At 43.6% G+C, this 17,602-nt stretch overlaps 1 protein-coding gene across 3 annotated transcripts in view; it reads right to left on the reverse strand.

Moving 5' to 3' along the window:
* Window positions 1–500: 500 nt before the first annotated feature.
* CRY1 (cryptochrome circadian regulator 1) overlaps window positions 501–17,602 on the reverse strand; it is a 39,353-nt gene continuing 22,251 nt past the window's right edge. For 2 of the 3 annotated variants that reach the window (XM_077266484.1, XM_077266482.1), the window contains exons 5-14: window positions 14,700–14,788; window positions 13,452–13,592; window positions 12,647–12,958; window positions 8,842–8,993; window positions 8,092–8,294; window positions 7,716–7,817; window positions 7,191–7,277; window positions 6,620–6,688; window positions 5,698–5,805; window positions 501–2,268 (exon numbers count right to left, since the gene is read on the reverse strand). In XM_077266484.1, coding sequence (XP_077122599.1) covers window positions 5,702–5,805; window positions 6,620–6,688; window positions 7,191–7,277; window positions 7,716–7,817; window positions 8,092–8,294; window positions 8,842–8,993; window positions 12,647–12,958; window positions 13,452–13,592; window positions 14,700–14,788 — 1,259 coding nt within the window. In that variant the 3' untranslated portion in view covers window positions 501–2,268; window positions 5,698–5,701. The remainder of the gene's footprint in view (window positions 2,269–5,697; window positions 5,806–6,619; window positions 6,689–7,190; window positions 7,278–7,715; window positions 7,818–8,091; window positions 8,295–8,841; window positions 8,994–12,646; window positions 12,959–13,451; window positions 13,593–14,699; window positions 14,789–17,602) is intronic. The other variant, XM_077266483.1, reaches the window with a different exon arrangement.

Raw genomic sequence — 17,602 nt, forward strand, 5'->3', positions numbered from 1 at the left:
CTGTTGAGATTAAATTACACAATTTTGTTTTAGAAAATACATAAATCTTATGTACAGTGATATATATGCTGTACATTTTTTTTTAAATACAGTATATATTATATATACACTGCATTTAAAAAAATGATATACACACTAAAAATATATATTTTTTATTTAGAAATGTACAATATACAATGTTAAACAAGGCTGTATCTTTCACCCCTCACGATAAGAAATATAAATCAAATAGAATAAAGTAGATTTTACATATTGGACATCTTTGTTCTCAATTTCAATCCTTTTTGCTCATGTGAGGGCATGGTGAGAGTTGTAGTTCTACAATGGCTGAAGAGCCCTGCTTTACATTTGGGACAGGTAAGACAAGGACACACTGGGGAAAAATGGTGACAATACCATTTCTGACCACAAATAACAACACTACATTCTTGACAAAAAATAATCTTAAAAAAGGAGAAAAATATATATATACATTTTAACTTTTTTTTTTTTTTTTTTTAAACATATATATGGATGCAAAAAGTAACAGACCATGGCAGGATGTGCGGAGGCTACACCATTCTGTGACCCGAGGGGGTAACATTATGAATAAGAGTAATATGAGAGCGCGAACAGGGCCCCCCTCGTGTATTTTTTATGACTTCAATGAATCCAATGACCAATCAAATAACAGCTTGCATAATAAATATAAAAAAAAAAAAAGTAAAAGCAGTGATTCGATTGGTCCCTACAAACACGTGTGAATTAGATTCTTATGGTGTTGTCTCCAAAACTACAACTTCCCAGAGCAAGGCAATACATTTGAGTAAAAACATGGCAGTCTTCAAAAAAAAAAAAAAAAAAAAAAAAAAAAAAAAAAAAAAAGGGTTGTCCATGGCAAAAAAAAAAAGAAAAAAATCCCATAAGTTTGTGGCTGTAGATGGCAAGAGCCACCGAGCGATTGGCTGCAGCTACTACACAAGCCAAAGTCGTAAGGTACCGCTACAGCAGGTCAACCTAACCTTTGCCCTTACAGTCGGCCTTTCCACCAGCGTTTCTTCTCATATTACTCGTGCAAGGATCGAATCAAAATCTTCGGACTGGCCGGCAGCTATTCTGACCTGAACGTGACAGCATGTATTTCTATGGTAAGGGGAGCTGACGGCCAGTCCAAGGATTACGATGTGATCCTCGCACGAGTAATACTGCCTAAAGCTGAAAAGGGTCTACCACAGACCAGGAGTGCTGGGGATTTGTAGTTTTTAGTTACTTCTTTACAGTAGAGGTCAGGTTGGAGCTACACAATCCACAGATTTCTAAGACACGTGATACCCAAGTGAGGGGGGATGTCAGACACAGATTCTGTGATTTACTAGTCCATGTCTGTGATAACCGTCATGTACGCCCCACATACTAGGGCTGTGGAGTCGGTAAGCCAAAACCTCCAACTCCTCAATATCCATGACACCAACTCCACCAAAATGGGCTCTGATTCAGACTCCACGATGGGTCACATCTGCCATTCATAAAGTGCTGACTGGGTGATCAGACCGGCGGGGGGCACTGCCCATAAACATGGCCTTACGTCTCCCAGCATACTGTAACAGTGTCATTTTTGGCCTTATTAGGTCTTGGCAGCTGCATCAGATACCAAGCTAAAGGGATATCCATCGCCTTTCACTTTCGCCAAGAGTTGTTGCCATTGTGATGGTATCACTCGATTAGGACTCGAGAACAAGACCTGCCAAACAGCTGTCGACGGTACATCGACGACATTTCTCACCTCCCGACGCGGAAGCTAGAGGAGCTGGCCAACGCCTCCTCAATGAGCGCTACTGTAGAGCAGGACCTCCCTGTGATTCTTATACTGGAGTATTGCTTCGTCTCTTGCTGCCAATATGGCGAGTCGGATGGAGTTTAGGTCACAGAATGGTAACACCCCCTATAAAAGGACTACTGGCTATAGACGACGTACACACGACATGGGAAAATAACTGCACTTGTTACACATTTTCTAGTCTTTTCTTGCCATACAGATTTTGTTATCAAAAATATATTGCGCAGTCTATACCTAGTTCAGAGATTCGTATTTACATGTCGGTAAAGCAAGCGTTATCAAATACTTACAGAAATATGTACAAAAACAAATAAAATATTATTATTACTGAAATATCGTAAAAGATAAAAATAGAAATGCGGCGAAACGTGAAGCTTCCACAAGAGTTCTCAAGAGAAGAGGCCGATACTTAGGAAATCCATCGCTTTAGGTGACTCTGCGACATTCCGCATCTGTACAGGGGGAAAGGAGGAAAAAGAAAAAGTCACACACGGGATCATTGCCACGTAACACAGATCAGCCACGTAAATGTGCATCGTGTGGGGACGAACCAATATGGCTGCTATCAGGTGATGTTTATGGGCATACAATGGGGGAAAAGATCTTATGCAAATGAAATCTAAGTTAAATGTTTGCTTAAGATGCAAAAAACAATCACCCTTCGATTGGTGGACATCAGACTGCTGGGATCTCCAAAATTGCTGCACTCTCTCTCAGGCAACATGTTTCAGACCTGCATGATCCTAGATCATGCAGGTCTGAAACATGTTCCTTTTCTGCTTTTTTCATTTCCGTGCTGTTGTGTTTAACCATTTTTGTGCCTTTTTTTACTACTGGATCAATAAAGCGATTCTTTTAAAGAAGATGTTAATGCCGGCTAGGGTTTGGACTGTTGACCGATTTGAAGGACCTTGGCCTAGCGTCCACATTGGTACTCCGTGGCAGTCGGATCTCAAATGTCGGAATCCTAGGAGGGGACCCCAGACCCTCATTCGTGGGATCTTGAAGATCCCACTGGTCATCTAATTCATCACCTAACTACTTTAAATGTAAATATTCAGAGAATGATAGCCATTTTTCTACAGTCCCTTTCACGCAACTCCTGGTTCGAATCCAACCTCGGTGGAATTTGTAGTATTTTCTGGTTTATTTCCTCTGAGAACACTGGTAAGGAAGTCAACTTCCTATAAAATGTACCCTATTGTGTGAAAAAGTGTCCGAGTAAATAAAATTAGTTGTTGGACCACTGTATGATGGAGCTGTCTAAGGAGTGTGAATGGGAGCAAGTGGTCAGAAAAGCATCAACAGACTGATAAGTCTACAGAAAGAAAAAGTAGAGATGCTGCCCTTAAACACCATGGTATGGCAAAGGAGCGGCATCTAGAGCCTCAGTCCTGTATGTTGTGTTGCTTTGGTGCCTCATTTAGGCTCCTCCCTCTTATGAGATGACTCTGCTAAGCTGGCCCCAATCTATTGCGAAGATGTAATGTGAGCTATTAGGTAGATACAGTGCCTGGAGTAGAGCTCATCAGTATCTGTAATGAGGAAGACCATGAATGTCGTGAAGACAGAGGTCTCCAAGCTCTAAAAGCACTTTAGTTTTCACTGGAGGCTTGTAAAGTAGTATTTTGAGGGTGGAGATATGTAGAAAGGAGTGGGCAATGGTAACAGGATGCACAGACCGATAAATCAATACAAACTATGGGGAACCATTTCAAATTCACCTATAAAAAGGAAAACCCACAACTCGGCAAGATGTTGTCTTTTGCCATTATGACAGGGCCACTACTAGATTAACACATCAGCCTAGATCACAGGGAACCAGATTTCATTCTTTAATTAAGTTGTCTGGGATTACCACATCCATAGGATAGGTCATCAATATTTGATGGGTGAAGGTCCGACTATGAGCACCCCTCACTGACGAGCTGTTGTAAGCAGGGCTGTGGAGTCGGAATCGTGGAGTCGGTGTCATGGCAATTGAGGAGTCGGAGGCTCGGCTTACCGACTCCACAGCCCTGGTTGTAAGAGGTCATGAAGAGCTCTTCACCGCTCATCCAATGTTTATATGTCTCCATCTACCCAGTGGTGGTTGTGCCGAGTACGACAGTTTCACCCTATTGGAGCGAATGAGAATACAGCAATATCGTGCCCGTCTGCTACCAAGTAGATGTTGTGTAGGTAAAGGGAGGACTGTAATCAATGGACCTCTGTTCTTCTGAATGCCATGTCTCTTCTAAGACTTTGCATGTAGACCCAAAACTGTACATGGGAGGAACCTACTAGAAAGATCTCTGGGTGAGAAGAGCCTCAGTGCTCAGATGAGCAGCACAGCCCCCTTAGTGTGGGCGTAGGCAAAAACGCCTAAAGACTAATTCGGATATGAAGACTTTATGGTGCACCTTCCACAGTTAAGTAGCCATCAGATGTTTAAGGTGCAACCAAAAAATCATAAGTAGATAGGCAGAGATGGATGGGTTCAATCCTAGGTTTTCACATATTGCCCTGTGCCCATGGGTCACATTCGTACAACGATGGGACCCTTGACAACTTCCTGGTGCTGGTCAACATCTGTATTGTCCAAGGGTTACTATTAGAAATTCACAAAAGATTCATAATGCTTCGTTACGGCCACTGGTCCATTTCTCTGTAGCAGCCAGACTACGCAACTGTGGCCAGCACTCTATGCCCAACATCTCCTGGGTGTTTTCTAAACTCTGCATCGTCGTGATGCTGCGCGAGGCCTGAGGACTAGTTGTGATGCTGCGCGAGGCCTGAAGACTAGTCGTGATGCTGTGCGAGGCCTGAAGGCTAGTCGTGATGCTGTGCGAGGCCTGAAGGCTAGTCGTGATGCTGCGCAAGGCCTGAAGGCTAGTCGTGATGCTGCGCAAGGCCTGAAGGCTAGTCGTGATGCTGCGCAAGGCCTGAAGGCTAGTCGTGATGCTGCGCAAGGCCTGAAGGCTAGTCGTGATGCTGCACAAGGCTTGAAGACTAGTCGTGATGCTGCGCGAGGCTTGAAGACTAGTCGTGATGCTGCGCGAGGCCCAATGAATAGACGTGATGTTGCGCGAGGCCCAATGACTAGACGTGATGTTGCGCGAGTACCAATGACTAGTCGTGATGCTGCGCGAGGCTTGAAGACTAGTCGTGATGCTGCGCAAGGCTTGAAAACTAGTCGTGATGCTGCGCAAGGCCCAAAGACTAGACGTGATGTTGCGCGAGGCCCAATGACTAGACGTGATGTTGCGCGAGGCCTAATGACTAGTTGTGATGCTGCGCGAGGCCTAATGACTAGCTGTGATGCTGCGCGAGGCCTAATGACTAGTTGTGATGCTGCACGAGGCCTGAAGACTACAGGAGATGCTGGTCCAAAGAAGCTGGCCGCAGATGTGAAGTCCAGAGGCCATCACTGAGTACTGCAAATCTGTTTCCTCATCTACAAACACTATAAATGCTACAGGAATACCAGTCAGATTAAGGCCTTATCAGTAATCAAAGCCTCAAAGCACCCCCAGCAAAATTGCATTCGTCAGGAGTTTTAATAGCTGGATCTGCTGTGATCAACTGATCACAGTTGGAGGGGCTTGCGTTTTAACACCTGCTCTGCCGTTGCTACGATGTCATACCTTTAGGACTGCTTGTTATGTGCACACGACACAGTGTAGAGCAAAGGATGCCGGTGGCTCGGCCACCACAAGAACTACGTCATGGCTGCGATTGAAGCGGTTTTGACTGGGAAAACTAGGCGAGCGCCCTGGCGTCTTACCAACGCCATGTGCATATACACCCAAGTAGTACAGACTAGTCCCATGCAACTCAGGAGGGAACAACAGGGTTAAAATGGTGCGGACAGATGTTACCAGCACCTGACAGAAACTCACCAAGTTAATGGCTGCTTTGCCGCTGGACCTTAGGTCCAACACTTTGGGTCTCCTCTTCTGGGTTGGGACGTTTGCCAAAAGACATCACAGAGTTCATACTGTTCCTGGCTGTGGGCAGAGGGGAGATAGGACATTGCTAAAACAGATTGGCACAGACTATTCTGCACAGAGGACTAAATCATCTGCATGACTGTGGATGGGGTTGGCATTGTACACTGTGCTACACTTCTATCATTCACTTTTTGGGTCTTCTGCAATCTCCTTTGGTCAGTCAATAACTCTGGATGTTCGTGATGGTTAACTAAGCCGTGTAGCGTGACAGTACTAGGAGTAATGCACGTCACACGTTCAGTCTGGGGTCCTCATCACAGCACAAGGCGGCACGTAAAATCCTATGTCGTTAAACTGCGCCTGATGCCAACAGATTAAACTGGCAAGTATACTTTATCTTGGTGTTTTTATACCAGTCGCAGCCCAAAAAACCAACCCATATTTTAAAAAAAAAAAAAAAAAAAAGAGAAGATTCCCAGGACTTTTATATTGATGACCTATCCTCAGAATCGATGGAGGTCCCATAAGTGGCGTTAAGCATTTGCAAGTCCCGAGACAGTCGGATGTAAATAGTGTACGTAGTGGACATCCGGCCGGCTCAGGGTCTGCAGAAAGCTGATCTGGGGGTGCTGAGAGTCAGACATTAATGGCCTCGCTTTAGTCTAGGTCGCCCATATCAGATTGAGAAGTGCTGAAAGGACGTAAACGTCCCGGTCAGCCCTCTTAATAGTTGAGAAACTAGACTAGTGTCTTGGCACACGTTTGTCACAAATGCAATGTATCAGAAGAACCTGCCAAGAGCTAGAAAAGCCTCCCAAGAGGTTTTAGCTCCAGATTGAGAGTTGATCACCGTCGTCAGAAATATAAGTACCTTGTATTAAGTAGGACTGTTGGCCGTCTCCATGGTTGTAATGCAGGATACTGCTTCCCTGCCAGTAGCCTAGGAGAGAGGACATTTCATTAATTTCTAATTAGACATTTGAGGCCCTAAAGTTCTGCTTCATAAAAGGAGCCAAATTAATGACAATTTTATGGATTCCAATGGTTCTTAATAGAAGAGCCAAAAGACCACCATCAGGATACAATATACAACAGAGGCATATGGTGTGTCTGGTACGGACCCAATAGTCAGATTGTATAAATGGAGAGGTATTTGTGCAGGCACCTGCAGAGCAGGAAGGATTCAAGAGGTTGTTCCAGGCATATTATATGGAGGACCTTACCCTAGGATAGGTTGAATACCAGATCACTGAGGGTATCCTCTTTCTAAACTGCTTATAGTCAAGGGACCCTTCTAAAAAAACAGGCAATGAGTGTCTCCCCCTTTCCATACTACGGAAGCTTTCATATATGCCTGCAAACATGACAGCAATCAGTCATCGCTAGCTACTAAACAATCACTGACTGCAGCAATCTGTCCAGAGCTGGAGATCCCTTCCTACCTTGAATTCCTCCATTTCCAGAATGGCCATCACCCTGGTTATTAGAATTGCTGGTAGAGTTGCCTTCGCCGGCTCCCATTTGAGATCCTGGAAGAAAGGTAAGCATATAATACTCAGATCATCACATGCAATATCATCCGCATCCATCTATGAACACCGGGAAGTATTCGTTTATATAGATTGTAATAAGACAACCACAGCAAGGTGTGATCACAGCAATGGAATTGCACATGTAAAACACCGCTATCCTCTTATAGGCCACAAGAGGCGATAAAACCTGGGTACAACCACAACATCCACACCCAGAACAGTTGCATCATAGCCACTTAAAATGTTCTCCAAGCCTTCACATGGCTGTACATGAGCCTGCAGATGGATGCATTGCAGAACGGCTGTGTATCGGAGCCAATACATAGGGCTCCAGAAATCGGACTCCACCAAAGTGATCCAAGCAACAATCCATCACTTTATAATGTACAAGTAATATAGAAGCCCCTTTAACTGTTTATTATGCGGCCACTTTACCTCCGTTGTTGCTGCAGCCGGGCATGTTGTCCCCGGGAGAATAACTCATCATGCCACCGTTCCCGTTCCCACTTGGATTTGAAGGCACTGATGCAAGAAGCCCTAAAAATAAATATATGATTAAAAAAATGTAATTTTCCATGTGTATGACATTTAATAACCAGAGATAAGTAGTAGATGCAGTTGGGGAATATTTTAGTGATCGGTCAAATAACCGATATTATGCAAAAAAAAAAAAAAAAAAGACAACACAAGAAAGTAAATCGGGGAGAGCTTCCATATGTGCATTTCCATGGTCAACCTAAAAACAACTTTATACTGTGTACTAATTCTGCACGGGGGCTTCTGTGGAGATGTGGACCATGTTCCCACTTACCAAGTCCTCTGTATCGGGAGAGCTGCTGGTATATCTGCTTCATCCGCTCGATGTTCAGACGACTGGCCTCTGCGTGATTCACCATTGGTTTGGGGTAATGTACCCCAATAATACATTTTGCAACCTTCTGCACTGCTTCAGGAGCGTTCCAGGGGTCATAAATATACTTTGGTGGGAAACCCTTCAAAATTGGTAGATATCGCCTTAAAAGAGGGAGAGAAAAAAATAATGAATGTTTGACCTTTAAAGGGTTGCAGACCGTTACCCCAAACTGTCATTTAATCCCCTTTCCTCTGTTCCAGTCTACACAGCAAAGCTGACAGGCAAGCTAGAAGTAGGAAATTTCCGCCTAAAAGTGTGTGCTCCATGGAGAATAGGGAGTGGCAAGGTTGCAGACCTTTACTCATATATAGGTTTACAATCTTGTCTTTCCTAAACCTTCAGAAGCACAGAACTTTCTCTGCTGACTCTGCCCCAGTCTACACAGCAAAGCTGACAAGTGAGTTTTCTCTGCTGACTCTGCCCCAGTCTACACAGCAAAGCTGACAAGTGAGTTACAGGAAGAAGGAAATGTCAGATCATCATGTGTGCTCCAGGGGCTCGTGTGAAAGTGGAACACTGCAAGATTGTTTTTCTTGTATGGACACTCTTACATTTTTCTAAAAATAGGTCATTTTCTGATCATACATTTTATCAAAATGTAATAATATAACTAAATAATAAATAAAATTATTATTTTGTGTTAGTTACCGGATGTAATCGCCATTGGGATCAGTTCGTCTTCCGAACCCAACTGGGCAATAACAGTGGAAAAACTGCTGGAAAAAAGAGCTACACGACAACCACATCCAGCTCCCGGCGTTCACGCTCCAGTCCGCATCCAGTAACAGCTCCTCAAAGACCTGAACAGAAAGAAAAAGAAAAACGACAACGTGAGTCATCTTCGATATGTGCCAACCCTTCAATAACCCTCAATGCCAAGAGGCTGTAATTAAAGGGATCCTGTCGGTGACTATTGCATAACTGGCAGGTTCTGCAGGTTTGGCGACATGACTAATACGTACAGTCTGACCAACAATAGCCCACAGTTGTTACTCATGGATGCCAGGATCCTCAGGAATATTCAGATCACTGACATCTACCGTACTCATACACATCTGCCAGGGCACAGAGACGGTCCAAAGCGATCGGCAGCCACATTTTTTTGAAAAAAAAAAATGCAAAAACCATCAAAAGTAGCTAATAGCTTTAGATTATGTCATCACTATTTCTTCCATGTAACCCTACTGGAGATGCGCTCATCGGTGCTGCTGGGAAGAATCAGTCTCCTTCCCCCTCTGGCAGCCAAAAAGAATATGCTTTTTACTGATATAGAGAGAAAATATGATATAGATAGATATTTTTTTTTTCATTTTAGACTTTATTATAAAATATATTTCTTTTCTTTATAAAAATATTATACAAAAGTACATATATTTATGTAGTGTGTATATGTAATTGAATATTTATTTTTTTTTAGAACATTAAATATGTATAATATACAAAATTCTCATGGGCTGCAATTGGTTGTTGAATTCAACCCCATTTACTTGAATGAGGCTAAACTGCAATACCAAATATAGCCACTAGGCAAGAGTGCGGTGCACCATTATGCCGAGAACCTCGCCTCTAACGATCAGCGTCCAACAAGTAGGTCACATAAGACGTCACCCATTTCGTCTCGCCGGCTGTTGTGCGAGCACCGATCCTGCGATGTGAACGTGACGAAAATGTCAAGTATAGAAATGTGTGGGAAGCTCCTAATCCCACGGAGGATATTAACCCCTTCACCCCCGGAGCTTTTTCCGTTTTTCCGTTTTCGTTTTTCGCTCCCCTCCTTCCCAGAGCCATAACTTTTTTATTTTTCTGTCAATTTGGCCATGTGAGGGCTCATTTTTTGCGGGACGAGTTGTACTTTTGAACGACATCATTGGTTTTACCATGTCGTGTACTAGAAAACGGGAAAAAAATTCCAAGTGCAGTGAAATTGCAAAAAAAGTGCAATCCCACACTTGTTTTTTGCTTGCCTATTTTGCTAGGTTCACTAAATGCTAAAACTGACCTGCCATTATGATTTTCCAGGTCAGTACGAGTTCATAGACACCAAACATGACTAGGTTCTTTTTTACCTAAGTGGTGAAAAAAAATTCCAAACTTTGCAAAAAAATAAATAAATAAAATTGCGCCATTTTCCGATACCCGTAGCGTCTCCATTTTTCGTGATCTGGGGTCGGGTGAGGGCTTATTTTTTGCGTGCCGAGCTGGCATTTTTAATGATAGCATTTCGGTGCAGATACGTTCTTTTGATCGCCCGTTATTGCATTTTAATGCAATGTCGTGGCGACCAAAAAAACGTAAATCTGGCGTTTCGATTTTTATTTTCATTACGCCGTTTAGCGATCAGGTTAATGCTTTTTTTTTATTGATAGATCGGGCGATTCTGAACGCGGCGATACCAAATATGTGTAGGTTGGGCTTTTTTTTTATTGATTTATTTTGATTGGGGCGAAAGGGGGGTGATTTAAACTTTTATATTTTTTTTATTTTTTTCACATTTTTTTTTACTTTTTTTTTTAACTTTTACCATGCTTCTATAGCCTCCATGGGAGGCTAGAAGCAGGCACAGCCCGATCGGCTCTGCTACATAACAGCGATCATCAGATCGCTGTTATGTAGCTAAAATGCAGGTGTGCTGTGAGCGCCGACCACAGGGGGGCGCTCACAGCCACCGGCAATCAGTAACCATAGAGGTCTCCAGGACCTCTATGGTTACAATGCACAAGCATCGCCGACCCCCGATCATGTGACAGGGGTCGGCGATGCGCTCATATCCGGCCGCACGGCCGGATGCGGTAGTTAAATGCCGCTGTCTGAGTTTGACAGCGGCATTTAACTAGTTAATAGCGGCGGGTGATCGCGATTTCACCCGCCGCTATTGCGCGCACATGTCAGCTGTAAAAAACAGCTGACATGTCGCGACTTTGATGTGCGCTCACCGCCGGAGCGCACATCAAAGCGGGGGTCCCGACATGTGACGTACTATTACGTCACATGTCGGGAAGGGGTTAAATTCCATGAGAGGTCCGTCCGGCGTCTAATTTAGGTCAGACTGGAAATAACCCGACCTTCGTGACCGATCCGCCTCCGTACATATCCATTGCATGGTAAAGATATCGGGAAAAAAAAAAAAAAAGATAATCTTCCCCTGATGCGCTCAAAATACCCTAAAAATACCACCCGCGTCCACCTACACCCAGAAGTCGGTGGTAAAGATCCCAAGACCCAGTTTTTAAGTTTGAACGAAGAAAACGTAATCCTGTTTTCCTCCTCCGCAGGCATGATCTGTGCTTTTCTAGGTTACTCCTAGCCTGCCGTGTCCGATAAAGGCATGTTTTTGAGGTCACGGCATACTTAAAGGCAACACTCATCCCTATAAGTACATAACCGGAGTAAATGCAATTTAAGTTTTGAACATATTAAATGGAAAAACTGAAATCTGAACTAGGTGCTGACCTTTTCGGGGGAAAAAAAAATTATATATATATATATATATATATATATATATATATATATATATATATATATATATATATATATAAAACTCTCTCTTGACTCTACCCTGACATTACTATGTCAGTGGGGGGAGGTATACGGAACTAAGAATCAGGCAGTGTGAAATTTTAAGGTCCAATCGTTTTGTTCTAAAGGAAATAAGCTGCGGCCAAAAAAGTGCCTGGCAGTGGATTTTTCTGCTGAGCCGAACGTCCATGTGTACGGAGGAATCTGAAGAGACTGATATCGCATTATCGTGGCCAAAACCCGAAGTTACACCTTTTTTTTGGGAGGGCATCTATCTACCATTCTATTTGTGCCAGGAGTAGTCAGGAGTCGCAGCCAAGACTCACATAGGACAGTTTGCCTTCTGGTATTAGATTTCATGTATTCCTAGGTTTTTATTTCCGTGAGTGATATACAAGTGACGGGCGAGCGCCCCGGCCACATCACTATTCTCCAGGTGGGGTGGTTGCCCGTGAGGAGTCATGAAGGCGGTTCCCCTGCCCTGAAGAGTCACGCTGGCCAGCCCCTTTCAGGCATTATGGACATACCTCTGGCAGGGATGCATCATAAGCATGCGCCTGTGGAATCAAGCATACGCGGATGAAGCCGTGCGTCCGCTGAATAACTCCAGAGCAGGCTTGGGACGATGTTCCTATTCCCATACGAGCCCAGAACCCAGTAGTGAGGAACCACTTCTGGCTCTTTTGTCGTTATTTGCTTAGAGGGGTTGTCCAGTACAGTAAAAACATGGCTCCACCCATGACCATGGGGTGTGTCTGGTATTGTAACTCCGCCCCAATGAATGTAGCGTAACTGCAATACTATGTATGGAAAAACATGGTTGCTTTCTTTCAACAACTCCAATCTTGACCAGTACTAGACAACAACTTTAAGCACTTTCTTGATATTTTTCCAACAAAAAAAAACAAGGCCGAACGAACCCACCACATCCGCTTACCTTCATCCCTTCCTCCCAGCTTATCCACAGGTCTCCTCTAGTAAGAAAGCACGCCACAGCGTGCCGCGCCAGGTGATGGATCCAACCTTCCTGCCGCAGCTGCGTCATAATAGCATCGATCCATGGAAAGCCCGTCCGCCCCTCGGCCCACTTTGCTAAGGCCTCTGGGTTCCGATCCCAGGGGATCTGAACGCATATGGGATTGCCCTCCATTTTATCAAAACGGGGGTTGTTTGTGGCCGCGGTGTAGAAAAACTCTCGCCAGAGGAGCTGTCCATAGAGAGACAGAGGCGGCGAACTGTTCTTCTTTACCTACACAGAACGTAAAGTAAAATAATGGAGGGGGAAAAAAAGGGCAAAAGGTAAGTATATATTAAAAAAAAAAAAAAAAAAACAGTTAAAGATAAAATTGCATAGGAAAGTTTGTTTTTGTCTTTTTAATCCATAGCCAGCATGCCCTCATGTTTGTTGTGGCTTGCGGAGGCGGCGCTGGTCTCTGCTCACTCAATCTTTACTTTGTGCAATGACAGTGCGCTCTGTTGTCAGCTTGTCAATTATGATCAGAGCTGAAGAGAGAGTGCATGGTCACTGTGCACAGAAAAAGACGGTCGGCAATGTGGCTGCCATTTCTGCAAAATTCGCAAAAAAACGACTTTATACACCCTGTACTGATACTTGTGCGATGCAGGGCCAGTTCAATTGTCAGAAATGGCCTCCATTTCACCGACACAGGGACCGATTCTCAGCCCCATGGACAAAAAAAAAATCAACATAATTGACCGTCTGAGCATTTCATTTGACCCACCTTTTTGTACAAATCCGTTAATTTGAAGTAGAAGAGACGACAGGAGAGACAGCCGAACCGCAGGTAAGGGCTGAGTCCTGTGGTGCTGGCCAGAAGGGAATTGGCATTCATACGAGGCCTTTCAAAATTTGCCACCCATGCCTAAAAAAAACAAGATGACAATGGAAATCACAGAAGACCCTTTAACCACAAAAAGGTGAAACGAACAAGTGAACGCCTGTATCCTCGGTGGTCTAGGGCAGTGAAGGCTTTAGGCCATGTGCACACGTTAAGTATTTTTCGCATTTTTTTCGCGTTTTTTCGCTATAAAAACGTGATAAAAACGCGAAAAAACCCGCTAACATATGCCTCCTATTATTTTAAGTGTATTCCGCATTTTTTGTGCAAATGTAGCCTTTTTTTCCGCGAAAAAATCGCATCGCGGAAAAAAAAAGCAACATGTTCATTAAAATGCGGAATTGCAGGGGATTCCGCACACCTAGGAGTCCATTGATCTGCTTACTTCCCGCACGGGGCTGTGCACACCATGCGGGAAGTAAGCAGATTATGTGCGGTTGGTACCCAGGGTGGAGGAGAGGAGACTCTCCTCCACGCACTGGGCACCATATAATTGGTCAAAAAATAAGAATTAAAATAAAAAATAGTCCTATACTCACCCTCGATGTCTTCCCGCCTCTGTGCTGCATGCTGCCGCTTCGGTTCCTGTAGCTGGTGTGCGGAGAAGGACCTGCCGATGATGTCACTGTCCTGTGATTGGTCGTGAGCGGTCATGTGACCGCTCACGTGACCGTGACGTCACGGAAGGCCCTGTGCGCACACACTAGCTATAGGAAGAGGAACGGACGCCGCTGAGGAGATGTCTGGGTGAGTATAACCATTTTTTTATTTTTTTAATTATTTTTAAACATTCTATCTTTTACTATGGATGCGGCATAGGCTGCATCTATAGTAAAAAGTTGGTCACACTTGTCAAACGCTATGTTTGACAAGTGTGACCAACCTGTCAGTCAGTTTTCCAAGCGATGCTACAGATCGCTTGGAAAACTTTAGCATTCTGCAAGCTAATTACGCTTGCAGAATGCTAAAAAAACGCGAAAAAAACGGGAAAAAAAAGCAAAAAAAAAATGTGGATTTCTTGCAGAAAATTTCCGGTTTTCTTCAGGAAATTTCTGCAAGAAATCCGCAACGTGTGCACATACCCTAAATGTTGCTGATCAGACCAGCCGCTGCCATCTCATTTCCATTTACCTTTCTTTCCAAGTGCCTTTCCAAGCGAGTCAGCGCTTCGGTCTCTCCTCCGGGCCACACGGCAGACGGTAGCCCCTCGGTATCGAAACCTAAACAGACGACACAGAGCACAAGACGTTAGAGCCTCCTCCCCGGCTCGCCGCTTACACAGAACGTGAAAACGTGATGCATTATTTAGATACAGATTTTATTTTGGGGTAAAATATATATATATCCATAAATTGATTTTGATTCTTGATAAATCGTCAAATGCTTTAACTCCTTGGAGCCAGCAGTCGAGGCAATTTCCATTTCCGGCAAAGGGACACACGCTGACAAAAAAAAAATCTGACTCCTGGCACGAAAGGATCAGAATTTAGAGCAGATTTGTTTCAAATGGCCTCGTAATAGAATGAATCGGATTGTCTAAAGCGTTGAGGGAAAAATAAAAGTGCAACAATACCAACAACAGCTAACGGAGACAGGACAGACAAAGCACGTACTAAAACACAGATTTAACTCTATTCAAGACTTTTCAAGCCTTTTCTCCTCCCCAAAAAGACCATAATGGGTCTCGCCATCCACAGTGCAACTTTTAATTTTTGCTAAGGCATGTTCACTAGTGATGAGCGAGCACGCTCGGGTGCTAACCGACAGTCTTCGGCGTGCTTGAAAAATATGTTTGAGTCCCCGCGGCTGCTCGATAGCCACAACAAATGCAGGGATTGCCTATTTGTTAGGTAAGCCCCGCATGTGTTGCGACTGTCGAACATATTTTTCAAGCACGCCATAAACACTCGATTAGCACACGAGCATGCTCAGATAACACCTTGTCCCACCACATTCGCTCATCATTAATGTTCCCATCTAGTATAGATGAATATTTTGATTTTGCAGCATTTGGATAGCTTTCGGCAAACCCAACAGGGGCATTTGTCGAAATTTTCGGCACACGTGAACATGCCTTTTAAATAAGTTGCTATGGGCTGGTTCAATGAGGCCTACGGCATTTATCCACTGACTTGCCCATTAAAACCCCGTCCTAAAAATCATCCACGCCAGTCCTGAATAGGGTTAAGATGAGATTGTACAGTCACATCTTAGGTCAGAGGAGGAATCCGGGAGATCTTGGTTGAGAACATAGCACCAGTTAGATAACAAAACCAAAAAGCTACCGCCGTCTTCACTGCTCTGTGAGCTTACCCCATACGTTTACACTGCGGCACGGCACGCGGTGCAGACGTACAGGCTATGCCCCATTCTCTTTTAGAAACATCAACGAGCCCACCTGTGAGCGCCTTCTCGTTGGGTACTTTTCCGCAAACCGTGAAACCTCCTTCGCAAACGAGGGGAGCAGTTGGCATCACCCGATCGCTGGAGTCAGCGGAAAGTGATGCAACCGCCCTTTGTGACGTCTTGAAGCCAGTCAGTAACCCACAAGTTGGCGTACTGCAGCCTAAGGGCACCGGCCAGCGCACCCTGTCTAAATTGAGATTCCTGGCAAAAAAAACTTGGTAAGAAATTTAAGAAAAAAATATAATAAATAAAAAGTTTAGGCCTTGGATTTCTAGTTCCTGAAAGAGACGTTAAAAAAATAAAAATAAATAAAATTTGCCCAAACCGCTAAAGGTGTAAGTGCTTATATTGAGTGAAATTCTCTGCTATGTCCTCAAGATGGAGTCAAGACAATGCCTCCAAGATTTTGGTAAACATTTTTGCAAACTTTAATAAATCATTCCAAAATAAGTAGGATTTTGCACATATACTATGTAGGTATAGAATTATTTTTCTCCCTCTTCCTTATACAGGAGTGAGATTTTTCTTTCAGACATGCATCCCATTTGCTGGTAAATGTGGCACCAAAGAGTTAAAACAGTTCTTACAAAAATAAAATCATATTAGACATCTGCAAGACTTCTCTAAATATTTAACGTTTAGTAGATACATTCCCAAATCACAAGGCCGGGCATAACAATGCCATACGAGTGCGTTTCCTGTGCTAATTATGTACTAAAAGGGCTATTCCCATCTCCAAGATCCAATCTCGATATGTAGTAGGAGAATCATCTACTCCTACATAATAATAATAATAATAGTAAATACCTCCAATTAGAAATGTAGTATAGTTCTTCTGATTAGCCATGTTGCTTGACCCATATGCAGGGCATTGCCGTCGCTAAGGTATCCATGGTTACAACCACTCAGTAACAATTAGTTATTTGCTAGTGGTCGTAACCATAGATACCTAAGCTATGGCAATGACCCGCACATGAGGTAAGCGACATAGCTAATCAGAAGAACTATACCACATTTCTAATTTGAGGTATTTGCTAATATTATTACTACACCTACTACATATTGGGATAGGATCTTGGAGATAGGAATACCCGTTTAAGTGCCAGGTAATATGCCATGCTGATAGTAATGGGAGGGAAAAAAATATAATAAAAAAAAGCTGGAATATGTGCAAGGTAAACCATATGCTGCCATATTGACCGGCCGCTGTAACTACGCTTTATGGTCGGCTTTACATCCCAACAAATTGGACACGAGGGATGGAGATAAAATAAAATGTACACGTATATATTAAAAATAAAATGAATCCTCGTATGGTGTTCTCTAGAATGTCTATTTGGGCAATTATGGGAGTGACAGGTCGCAGAAAGACCAGACATAAACCAGAAGTCACGCTTCATTCTAATCCATGACGACATCAGCCTCTGGAGTCATAAGAGATAGAGAAGACCAGGATTTCTGCTGGGAACCGTTTATAAGTTCCAAAAATTGGGGGGGGGGAAATATAAAGTTGCATAACTGACTGTACGTATTCACCGCCAGGTGAAAGTGAAGATGTCTATACACACGGGATAACTGTCAGCCGAATAACTACATGTGAACGCCAAGTCGATACTCATCTCCACTGA

This window comes from Ranitomeya variabilis, chromosome 5 (genome assembly GCF_051348905.1).
Source record: "Ranitomeya variabilis isolate aRanVar5 chromosome 5, aRanVar5.hap1, whole genome shotgun sequence".
Classification (NCBI taxonomy): domain Eukaryota; kingdom Metazoa; phylum Chordata; class Amphibia; order Anura; family Dendrobatidae; genus Ranitomeya; species Ranitomeya variabilis.